This window comes from Apis cerana, linkage group LG14 (assembly GCF_029169275.1).
Source record: "Apis cerana isolate GH-2021 linkage group LG14, AcerK_1.0, whole genome shotgun sequence".
Taxonomy (NCBI): domain Eukaryota; kingdom Metazoa; phylum Arthropoda; class Insecta; order Hymenoptera; family Apidae; genus Apis; species Apis cerana.
The window spans coordinates 9,098,645-9,110,624 of NC_083865.1; the positions used below are offsets into that span (position 1 = coordinate 9,098,645).

General features: G+C 34.5%; 3 protein-coding genes across 7 annotated transcripts in view; 2 read left to right on the forward strand and 1 right to left on the reverse strand.

Annotated features, from left to right (window-relative positions):
* Positions 1-3,995: 3,995 nt before the first annotated feature.
* On the forward strand, positions 3,996-5,851 carry LOC107998672 (BLOC-1-related complex subunit 5). Its single transcript, XM_017058056.3, has 2 exons — positions 3,996-4,831; positions 4,908-5,851. The coding sequence occupies exons 1-2, from the start codon at positions 4,518-4,520 to the stop codon at positions 5,401-5,403; spliced, it is 810 nt and encodes a 269-aa protein (XP_016913545.1). The 5' UTR covers positions 3,996-4,517; the 3' UTR covers positions 5,404-5,851.
* LOC107998671 (coiled-coil domain-containing protein 137) lies at positions 5,730-8,798 on the reverse strand. The gene is made up of 4 exons (XM_062084623.1): positions 7,961-8,798; positions 6,874-6,999; positions 6,160-6,805; positions 5,730-6,084 (listed from the first exon to the last, which is right to left on the reverse strand). Exons 2-4 carry the CDS (start codon positions 6,948-6,950, stop codon positions 5,878-5,880), a joined length of 930 nt encoding a protein of 309 aa, XP_061940607.1. The 5' UTR covers positions 6,951-6,999; positions 7,961-8,798; the 3' UTR covers positions 5,730-5,877.
* A 104-nt stretch (positions 8,799-8,902) lies between these two features.
* The window catches only part of LOC107998669 (uncharacterized), a 35,454-nt gene continuing 32,376 nt past the window's right edge, over positions 8,903-11,980 (forward strand). For 4 of the 5 annotated variants that reach the window (XM_062084609.1, XM_062084608.1, XM_062084607.1 and 1 more), the window contains exon 1: positions 8,903-11,938. In XM_062084609.1, coding sequence (XP_061940593.1) covers positions 11,661-11,938 — 278 coding nt within the window. In that variant the 5' untranslated portion in view covers positions 8,903-11,660. The remainder of the gene's footprint in view (positions 11,939-11,980) is intronic. The other variant, XM_062084606.1, reaches the window with a different exon arrangement.

Here is an 11,980-nt window from a genome sequence, read left to right on the forward strand (position 1 = left end):
CTTTCTCCAAGGTTCTTTTTTTTTTTGTCTATCTAGATATTTTCGTATCGCGAAGAGATAGCAAGAGACAGTTTAGCTTTTCCAATTTTTGGAACAAATTGTACATTTGTCGATGTTATTCAAGCAGAGTCGAGGAAACGATGTTTATCGCGGGGCTAATTTTAACTTCCTTTTCGAAGTAGACGTTAACGTTATCTGAAAATGATTTGAGGAAAAAAAAAAGAAAAAACAGAATCTCGTTGTAAAAACTCCTAACTTACGAAACTTACATTGTTTCGTTTGACGATATTTCAGATAAGGATCGTCTCGTCAACGAGGATAATCCCGGTTAAATAGTCGAAGGTAGTTGGAGATTTCGAGGAAACACGTATCAGGAAAATTGACCAAGACAGGAAAGAAATGTTCGTAGAAACGTTGAACAACGGCGAACAATTCGGTCCGACGTGACAAGTTTCGAGGAAGAAAAATTCAGCTCGAAACGAGATTGTTTATTCAAACGCGTCCTCTTGCCTTGGAGGAGAAGAAAACGGTGGAAACTGGTGGAAATTCTCCTCTTCTCTGAAATTCACGTTTCACTCGTACGCACGATTAATAAATAACACGAATGGGAAGGTGGAATACGAATATATATATTCGTATTATGGAGAAGAAAAACGATCGCGCGAGAAATAGTCGGGGGAACTGCCTCTGTTTCCCCTGATTGCGAATAACTCTGTGAAACTGCCTGTTGACACGCGTGAAACGTGTCCAAGGAGTCGCGATAACCCGCGTTTTATTAAAAACACCTTGCACATTGTCCGAAGAACTGGTTTCTAATCAACCGGAAATCAAAAATTTTCCCGCAGAAGAAAGAAAAGAAAGGATGCTGCGCGAGTGAAGAAGTTAATCGGCCGCGCGATGACCGAAAATTAAAAATTTTCAACGTATACTCATCGATCGTTACGATGATGGCGGAGGAAATATTAACAAAATATATATACTGACCATTTTCGAAAAATTGGTACGGAGCAGAGATGTGTTCCCATTAAAATTCAAACCATTTCCTCGATAATCGAATTTCGCATTTTCGTAAAATAGTTGCAGCACATTTTGTAAAGATAAAAAAAAAAAGAAACAACAACAACGAAATACGCGAAACGTCAATGCGTGAAACGATAAAATGGAAAGTGACGAAAAATCATAGAACGAATTCGAGGCGTGAAAAATTACGCGTGTCGCGATTCCACGAGACATTTCTCACGCGTAATTTCAGTAATCGGTATCGAGTAATATCGTAAAAAAAAAAAAAAAAAAAGAAATATTACTAATATATACGCGATAACGTTCAATTTACGATGAGAAATATAATTTAACCGCTCAACGAACCGTTTATTTCGATCAAATTTTTCTTCGTCGTACGCATTAAACTCTCGGGAAGGAATACATATATTTATAGAGATTATCTTTTCTTTATTCGATAAATGACGCGCTATAAAAGCGTTTAAGTTGATTCTAAAGATTAGTTCGCTTTAAAATTATTATTAAGAATCGGAGAAAAAATACGAACGAGGCCAAAATAAGGAAGAAAAACTGACGACATGAAAAATAACAATTTTCTAGATTTTCTTACGTGTGTGAATGTGTATGTGTGTATATATACATATATCTCTCGTGAGATTGCTCCGAAACAGAACGAAATTCCGCGATGAATTATTCACGAAGATATCTCGACCACGAAAACATCGGTCAACTACTTTTTTTTTTTTTTTTTTTTCCCCTCTATCTCTATTCTCTCTTCTCGAGACGTGAAATTAAAAAACCGGACCAGGAATAGAAACGCGTGAAGAAGTTTGAAATTTTCGAGAATTCAAGCTTGTAACTATCTACTTGTAACTGTAGAAATACTCGAGGCGAGGAATATTGGAATCCGTACGGGGTTGCGCGAGAGACATCACTGTCTCATGCATGCGTATTCCATTTGCATCGTGAGTCTTATTAACGTGCGTTCCAAACGCAATACCGTCGTGTCACGTTCCTTTATTAAATTTCGATATTGCACTTTCGTTTTTCTTCGTTTTCTCCCTTTCAATCTTCCGAGAATTATTTAGAAAAATCTATCCAAGATTCACGTTAATGGGAGACGGTGATTAATATCTTAATGGAAGAAAGCGAGAATCGTAGATATAGTATTTCGAGAAAAGCACTTTCGCTTTTTTTCTCAATTTTCCAACGATTTATTGTTAAAATAAAACAGGAAATCAGGATCGGAAGATATTCTGAAAAATTGAAAGAAATAAAATAAAATAACTTTTTTCTCGTTTTAATAATAAACATAGCCACTTTCAAATTTGAAACTTCGAGCGACTCATAATGGGAATGTAATGGGAATATAACGGGATATTTTTGAGGAAAAATTGTTAATAGCGACGAAACCTTCTCTTATTATCGCCTTCTTTTCGACCGAATTTTTATCGTCTATGGAAAAAAACAAATGTAAGAAGTTTGACTGCGGGGCCCGTATTTGGAGAATCATGTTTCGAATTCGTTCGTTTCGAAAGTTGATAAGAAAGACGGGCGAATGCTCGTTTCTATCGTTGTGTCGCGGCCCGTGAAGATAATGCTCGGATACGTCAATGAGTTAGAAAGTGGTTAGTAACGAGTGCTCGTTAAAAATCACGGGAAGCGACGAGGAGGAAGTGCGCCGATGAAACGTCAAGCGTGTCGCACGCAGCTAATAGAAATTGTCTACTGTAACGTTTCCGATCGCTTTTCTATTATACTTACGAATCATTATGCCAACCGATTGTTTAAACGATATACTTCTCGCATATGCAAAATCAGTTTGTAGATTTTTTTTTTTAATCTATGGCGCTTTCTAAACTGCTCTCGATGGTAGTTTAGAAAGAAGATGATCGTGACGAAAGTGGAAAGTGGAAGATGGAAAGTTGAAAATAAATGTAACGTCCATCAAGATCGATATTTTCTCGTAGATTATATCTTATTTTGATTATATCAGTGATAAACCAATTATGAATCAACTGGTTGAACTACGATTGGAATGAAAAATCTTAGAATCTACGAGTACGTAATGGGTCGATAATACTGAATGCACGATTCAAACCTCTAGAAATGTCGTTCGCTGACATATAAAAGCGATTGCACAAGAATCCTCTTCAACTGTGCAAAAAATGAATTCTAACGGTGTATATACCGAGTTATACGCGAGAACCGATGTAAATTTAATGTTGATATCTTCATAAGAAGTTAGATGAGACAAGGAAAACCTGGATAAAACCCAAATGAAGTATACGAAAAGATCATTATACCATAAATATACGAAAATTTTCATTTCGCGCAATGTCATTGTCTAAATGAAACTTTGAACGAATCTTTGAATACATTTAAATTATTTATCTAAGGAAATTTGATAAAAAGAATGGAACTTTTTAATTTAATTATACAAAATATACGTTTCATTAACTTTATTAATAACATGTATTAATAATTTATAATATTTTAATAATAATATTATAAATAATATATTAATAATAATATTTATATATATATATATATATATAATTCAAAGAAGAAAGAACGAAAAGAAGACGAAGAATATTTTTATCTATATTTGTATAAAGAACTGTTAGAAAAAAAGGTCGATCTCTATCTGTTCACGTGATACAGTTGTAATGTATTTAACTGTTATCAATGATTTAGATAAAACATGTGTTGAATATATGAATATCGGTTCCATAAAATCAATGACTATTTACGTCATCATAAAAATTTATGTTTACTGAACGATAATAGAAAGTCTTTTACATTTTAATAAAAAATTATTAACTTTGAAACAAACATTTGATAAAAAAAATATATATATATATAAAAAAGAAAATGAAGTAATAAATCTATCACGTATTTTTTTTTTTTTTTTTTTCATAAAACATTTCAGAGAGTTACATTATCAAGCGAAAAGAAATCTTTATACCTTCGAGTTCGAAATCTATTTCAACAGATGGTGTTCTCATCGTGCAAATGACTACGACACGTGAAATCTACCAGCGTGAACAATCGATGATTAAAACGTCTTTTTGACAACAGAAATTAAAAACCGAGTTCAAAGTGATTATATTATTGTATTTATCGGTATAATACTTTTTTAACAATATAGAGGTGACAACACGATCAAGGGAAAACCAAAGTTTCATGATGTATCGAGAAAATTTTCTTTAAATTTTCTTTCGTTATTGATTATTATGAAGGTCCTGAATTGTGGAGTGAATAAAAATGTGCTCTTCTAATCAGTCGTTAATTGAAAGGTTATATAAAAACGTACGACGTCAGATGGCCTTAAATTTGACTTGACGATTATTGTTATAATTATTCTTGCCATCAGATGTTTATATAATAAATTATAAAATAATTATACGCAATTTTCGTAGTGAGACGGAAGATTAATGTATATTATAATATATCGTAAATAATTGACGTAATTTTTGTAGAAAGATTAGAATAAATTTTTAAAAAAATCGGACAAAATGGGATCGGAACAGAGCTCTCAGGGTGGTACTCACAGTACCAATGCTAATAGGACAAGAAATATACCATTAAGACGTGGTAAAAGTGTACCGAGTCGTGAAAGAGTACCGGAAGACACACCACCTAGATGTACCAGTCCTGGTGCAAGCATTTGTTCAGATTCTGATTTACCATATATTTCTTACACTGTGAATAGACCTATTGGAGATTCACCAAAAATGACAAATAAACAATCACAGTTATATAGAGGCAAGAGTTTGGGTGCACAAGATATATCTAGACGTAAAAATAATTTAAATACCAGTAGTTACAGGTAATATATGATTATTTATGATTAATTATGATTTTATCTATTTTAATATATTTTATTTGAATAATAATTTTTACAGAAAAACTACCTCTGATAAAATACACAATATAGTAGTAGTGAAATCAGCTATGGCAGATCCTACAGCTGACAAAGATCCTGACTTGGTTAAATTACAAAGTATTCCCATGTTCCTACCTATCATGCGTGGCACTCTCAATTTGCCCCCAGGTGTAAGAGATCCAGAGGTCCTAGAAAGACTTAATCCTATTGGTCTATTTAATCTGTGTGCACGTTATCAACATCATCTGAACACTAATGCTCAAATGATTGCCACTGAACAAGCTAGTCTATGCATTAATATCGAACCAGAAGTGACCAAAATTCTTAATTTAGCAACAGAAAGGCAAAAAAAATTTGCCAAGTTTGCTGAACAACTGAACAAAATACATGAGCTTAGTAAACAATTAACTAAATGCCATTCTCTTTTAAATCAAACTTTAGAAAGTCTTGAAACTTTGAACAATCTTTTACCAATTGAAGATAGATTAGAACCATTTGTATGGACTACTGGATAAAATTCATATTGAAAAGTATATTGAATGTAGTTTTGGAAAATCACACATTGCACTGGTGCTAAGAGATAATTTAAATTAATTCGATACAAAAACCTGTTAAAAATTTCTTTTGTTTTTTTCCATCAAACATGATGAAGTTATTTACTAATAATTTATTAATAACCCCTATTTAAAAAAATTTCTAGTATCTATACATGTGTTGCACAGAAATCTTGTCTATAAGAATATATATATATATATATATACATATACATCTATTTTCATGTTAATCTTAATAATTGTATAATTGTATAAAAAATAATGTGATGCTTCAAAAATACATACAGTTTACTATGATAAAAAAATTGTACATTTTATTAAAATAAAAGTAAATTTCACAATTACAATAAAACGAGTCATAGCAATCTTGTAAAAAACAACAATATAAAAAAAAATCTACATAAAAGTATAACATTTTATAATCATTTACATACCCTAATTAATACCAGCAGATTTTTGTGCTTTCAATATTCTGTATGCTGCTATAACATCATTCTGTTGTTTTTCTAACTGTCTCCTTTCTCCAAGTGGTAATTTTTTACGTTTCCCTGATCTATCTATAGTCATTCTCTTTTTAGCATCCAACTTTGAATTTTCATTCTTCTTGAGCATTGAATAAAGAAGAAGATTCTTTCTACCAGGCTGTAGCAAAAAATTAAAGAATATTTAAATTTATTAAAAAATAAAAAAAAATATATATCGTTAAAAAAAACATACTTTAGAAGTATTTATAGCATTAGCATTTTTCGGTTTGATTTTTAATTGAGGTGGTTCATGCACCACTTCTCCAAATTCAACTTGATCTTTAAAATTATCAAATTCGTCTAATTTTTCTTCCATTTGTTTCTCTTTCTTCAATTTCAATTTCTCCTTCTTTTTTTCAGTTTTAGTCATTTTGATTTTATTGGTATCACTGTTTTTTTTTTTTTTTTTAATATTTTTATGACTCAATTTCAACATTTCAATTTTGTCTAATTCAGTTTGTTCACATTTTGAAACTCCTTCAATGTTTCCTGTTTCTGGATTTCGATTAACTTGAACATCATATTTTTTCTCAAAAGCAAATTCATTAATAAAAACTTGGGTATCTCGATTAACTCTATGTAAAAATCGTTGTTCAGTTTCCCCAGGCCTTTGTTGAAATATAGGAACAACTTTCTCTGGTCTAGCCTTTGGATGTAAAGGCTTAGATTCTTGTTTACCAACGGATATAAGATTATTTTTCTTCTTTTTCTTCTTCTTTTTTATTTTACCTATTTTTCCTAATTTCACTGCCTCTTTTAATTCTATTATTTTTTCTAAACTTTTCGGTATAGCTTGTTCGTTCACATCTTTTGGCGGTGCATTTATCTTTGTTTCTAACCTATAATAGGCAGTTCACTAATCTATGTAAGTAATTCGAGAATAAAACATAGTTAATGCACAACTCACTCTGCCTGACGTTTTGCCTGTTGTTTAAAAGGATCTTTCACACCTCTGTGCTTTTTTCCTGGGATTTTTCGACCCATTTGTATTCGATAAACAACGAGACACGATTTTCACGTGGTCGACATTCGTCTACTCAAAAATATAAATGACGCGCGATAATGTTTCATATTCAAAATATTGTTACATAGTAATTTTTTAATCATAAAATCAATATTCAAACAATTTTGAATATGAAATAAATGGAAAATTTATAATTAATTTATGTTATTAGCTTTAATATGTCTCTTATATTAAAATTTAAATTTAATTTTACTTCGAACTCAATGGATAACGTAAAACGATGAGAAGATTCTAAAATTATCTACACATCAATATAAAAAATATATTGGATTTTAAATCTATATCGTACATTGTTTATGATTATAGTGACCAACGAGGTTAGGAAGTAATTTTTGATATTTTACTAAATATTTGAACCAATCATCTATAAATTATTTAATTCGTATATTTTATTAAAATACTTTATTGTGTATTATGAACGCTAATTGCATAAATAACAATGATCCTATCACTTTATGTTTATTACGTATTTCTCGTTCTTTCTTTAACCAGGTAAAACTACAAGGTGTAATAAAATAGTGATGAACCTAATTCAATTTTCTCGATTAATTATCAAAAATAAAAGAGTTAATTGTCAACAAATATATTTTAAAAAATCTGTCTATGGAACATCATCAACATTATCATCCGAGGAAAAAATTACTGAAAATAATGAAAATAACAATGACTCCTCGATAGATGATTTATCAGAACCTACGAATTGTTGCATGTCTGGATGTGCAAATTGTGTATGGATTCAATACGCAGAAAAATTAAGTGCTACTCTCAAAGAAAGTGACGTAGATGTACAAAAATTAATCATGAACAAAATACAGGATCCTAATATGAAAGCATTTCTTTCAATGGAACTTAAATTTAGAAATATCATTAAAGATTAGGAACATTATGTATAAAACATATATGTATATATGTATATATGTATAAAATGATGAAATTTTAGATAATAAATACTTATGTTAATTTAACTAACTTTAGTCTCGTCTTCTTCTAATTTCTTTGAATCTCTTCCAATATTGTATAGATGCACTTGTATATTTATATAGCATATATTATATAGTTGTTGAATCTCGAATTGCGAAAATCTTGTAATTTTAAAGTAACTTATAAAACTGTCTTTCGTATATATTATCAACTCGTTAAATTTCTTATAATTCAAATAATTTCGTTAACGTTTCATAATCATTCACCCTTTTTCTTTTTTCAGAAAAAAAACTTTGAATCGAATATTCGACCACAAATTCTAATGTTTCGAAACTGAAAGTTCATGTTGCGCCATCTGCAAGACTGTACGGCGTCTGTCCAGATGGCGGCAGATGTACGAATGCTGTTTGTATGAAAAATATTTATCCTCATAATTGCAACAAAAATAATGACTATATCACGCTCTGAATCTCCATTCGAGAACTCGGGTCTTTTATTATTTATTCAACTCGTTCCGTTTATGAGATTCCAGAGCCAGTAACCAGTTTCTACATTAAAAGATAAAAGACATCTGACCATTTCGTTTGTACAACCGCTTGAAATTGTAAACCGAAATATAAGATGTTATTTCTATATTCTCATAAATTTAAATATCGAAAAGAGATAAAAAAAACGGTAATATAACGATGCCAATAAATTCAATCGAACAAAGGAAATAGCACACAAAAAGGAATAATTCTGTCTTTTCGCCCGAGTTGAATTTCAATCTGCATTTGAAACGTTTCTATCACCTATGCCGCAATCTTGTTCTTTAACGGAAACTAATTAAAATAAATTCAGACTTATCGGCAACGTGTTTTGGTACCTCGTGTCCCTCGTCGTAGCAATAATCTAGTATTACGGGTATTTTTGCGCACCGTTTACATTACATACTCACTTATTTACATTGCATACATATGTATAAAGCCACTTGTGCCGCTTACGCCAGTCAGGAGAATGTAGTGTGACATGTACTGACGCGTTGGCGAACGAGGAGGCGTACATAGCACTCCTTTTTCTATTTCTGCCACTAGTAGTGTAGATATTGACGAAAAAAATTCAACAGAGTTCATTTTCATTTTTTTCTATAATTCGATATTTTTTCTTTTTTTTCAATTTTTCTTTAACCTAGGCAATGGATAGAATTAAAAGGACGTTCAGAAGGAAAATATTATGGATTATCGTATTACGATAAATTATAATTACGTGAATAATTACATGATCGAGCAAAAATGTTGCTCGTAACGAGGAAGAGAATTTTTTCGAAATAAAAATAAAGTTACCAGCTTTATCGGATTGATTTCTTTGGTGAATAACAACTGTTTGCCAACCGTTTGCTACAAATCAACAAATTCCGTCACACCGAAAGCGTACGTGTTAACTACAAAGTCTCTTGTCGTAATAAACAAAACTCGCAAGTTTTCGCATATAAATCGTTCGTTTTCCCTACTCATCAAACAAATGTCAATTCCAATCGCATAGAAATCATTTTCCACGATTCCCTCCCACTACTCGACCATTTTCTATTCATTCGTATTAAAAATATCTACTCCGCAGAGACTATAAAAATATTTTCCTACAACAATCCAATTGTTCTTGCCAATCCACGCAGTCGTGGCAAGATTCTCTTCCATCCAATCAAACTTGCAACAGCCACGAGTTTGCGAACCTCGTAACCGTGTATAATCCCGTGTATATATCGAGTTTTTCATTGAAAAAACAAGGAAGAGGGAGAGAGGGGAGGAGGAGAAAAAAAGAGTATTCCACGGACAATTAGAATAATAAAAATCCACGTCGAAAACATTAGACTATATACGACCTGGTATAATCTTATCTCCGACTCTGCCCACATGTCAAGTCTTTCTTCCGCCGCTATGCTCGTACACGGCTCTATTTCCATGCGACCCGTGTGTCAGTGTGACGCATTTTCCCACACGTACACGCACAAACACAGAGGCACAGGGTTCGCCGTTTGATACAGGCGCTCGTGCGTGCTTTTCTACAACATTTATCCAACGTGCACAATACTCGTAAAGTATCCAACGAAATAGCGTTAAACACATTCGGCCCGTAGCAAGTGTGGGTGTCCGAGCGCGAGCGCGCGCGTGTGCGTGGATTATTTTCGCTTATACCGCGGCGCACGCAATCTCAGAAGTGGTTCTCGCGTTGACAGGTTCCGAACGAGTTTTCGCCGGCCTCCGAAGCCACCGATCGGTCAGTGCTTCCACGCCTGGATCCAAGGATCCTCCTCGAGTATCCTCCTCGAAGGATCGAACGATCAACAGGGAGCAGGAGGTGGAGGAGGAGGAGGAGGAGGAGGAAAAGGAGCTCGCTGGTGATCGTGATCGCGGTCGGTACGAGACCGATGTGACACGCGGACGAATTCTTATGCAACGTTTAAGGTGAACGTGGTGCACGGTTAAACCGGTGCACGAACGGAAGAAGCTGTCCCCGGGAATTATGAATGATCCTCGTCACGAGGATGGTGAAGAGCCGTACCTCGTGTACCCGGTTGCTGGAAATAGCGTGCAATCTGCGCACGGAAACGGCGACAACTGGACAAATACGCTTGTTGCTCGCCTCATGCGCTCTACACCAATGTGCCGTCGTTGAGTCGTGACGAAGAGGAATCTCGGACCGGTTGTACGCGTAAGAGTATTCCTTCGAAGTGGAAAAGTTGATTAGAATTATATCTTGATTCTTCTCTCTCTCTCTCTCTCTCTCTCTATTTCTCTTTCTCCCTCTTTCCCTCTCTCTTTCTCTCTCTTTCTCTCGCTTGAATCACGTTATTGTTGTGCACATGTGAACAGAGAAGAGGGGAGCAGGATATTATCGTGGTCATGATGGTCAACGGATGCGGAAAAGTGATAATGGATGACGGAATAAGACGAGAATAAACGATAGTATGCAGAACGATAGTCGCACGAGAAATCGCACGATGCGTGAACTTGGTGGCCGTGCTAGAACTTCGGACGTTTGTGAAACGGATTTCAAAGTTTTAAAGCGTTGGAAACGAAGGGACGTTCTTTGACGGCACGCGTCATTTTCTAACATTCCCTCTCCCCCCGGCCCCGCCCCCGCCCCGCAAACTTGTCCACGATGGTGCTATCGATGCTTCTCTATGACTCTCTGCATTATCGATGGTGTTAACGAGTTTTCCCAATAGAAAGTTTACGCGCATCGCGCAATAATTCTCTCGGGGAAAGTATGCTTATTACAAGATTTGCGAGATGGAAGGATGAATTCGAATCCGAAGAAGGGGCGGGACGAAAAGGAAGAAGAGTTAGAGTGGAGCGAAGAGTTTGGTGATTACGGATCGTAAATTCGTTTGACGCATACGCGATGCTGCGTTACGACGTTGAAAAACGTGTTTCAGATTATCGTTGGATTTACAACCCGTGAATCAGCCGGGAGGAAAAAAAAAAAAGAAAAAAAAATCAACGTGCAAACTTTTATGATCGCGTTATGCTCGCGGATAAAGCGAGCGTTTCGATCTCTATCCCGCATTGAGAGCGGGAAAAATTTAAAATCGTTCCCGTGCGATAATTTTTTCGAAAGAAAAGGAAAAAAAGGGAAGAAAAGGGAACGAGGAGAAGGATCGATCGTCGTGACGCGAGGTATTTCTCTTCCGGAGGAAAGGAAATATATATATAAATACGGGGGGAGGAAAAGAGACACAGGAGGAGGGAAAATCGAGATCGTTCAACGAAATGCTAATGAGCGAAAAGAATTGTGCGAGGAAAGAAGGAACAAACGAGGAATTGGGCGAGCATACGATCAGAGACAGTAACAGAGTACCACTGGACGAGCTGCTGGTGAACTCGACGGTCCCTTCGACCACTGTTCCGGTAAAAGTGTGCGACGACTCCGCGGACGAGGGAGGAAGGGACAACAACGACAAGCAGAAACGAGGAATCCTGACCAACTTTCAGAGAAGGACATTTAGCAGGATCAGTTTCAAAGGAGAATCCGGTCCTCTACTGAGCAGGTGAATTTTTCTTTTTTTTTTGTTTTCTTCTTTTTTTATCGT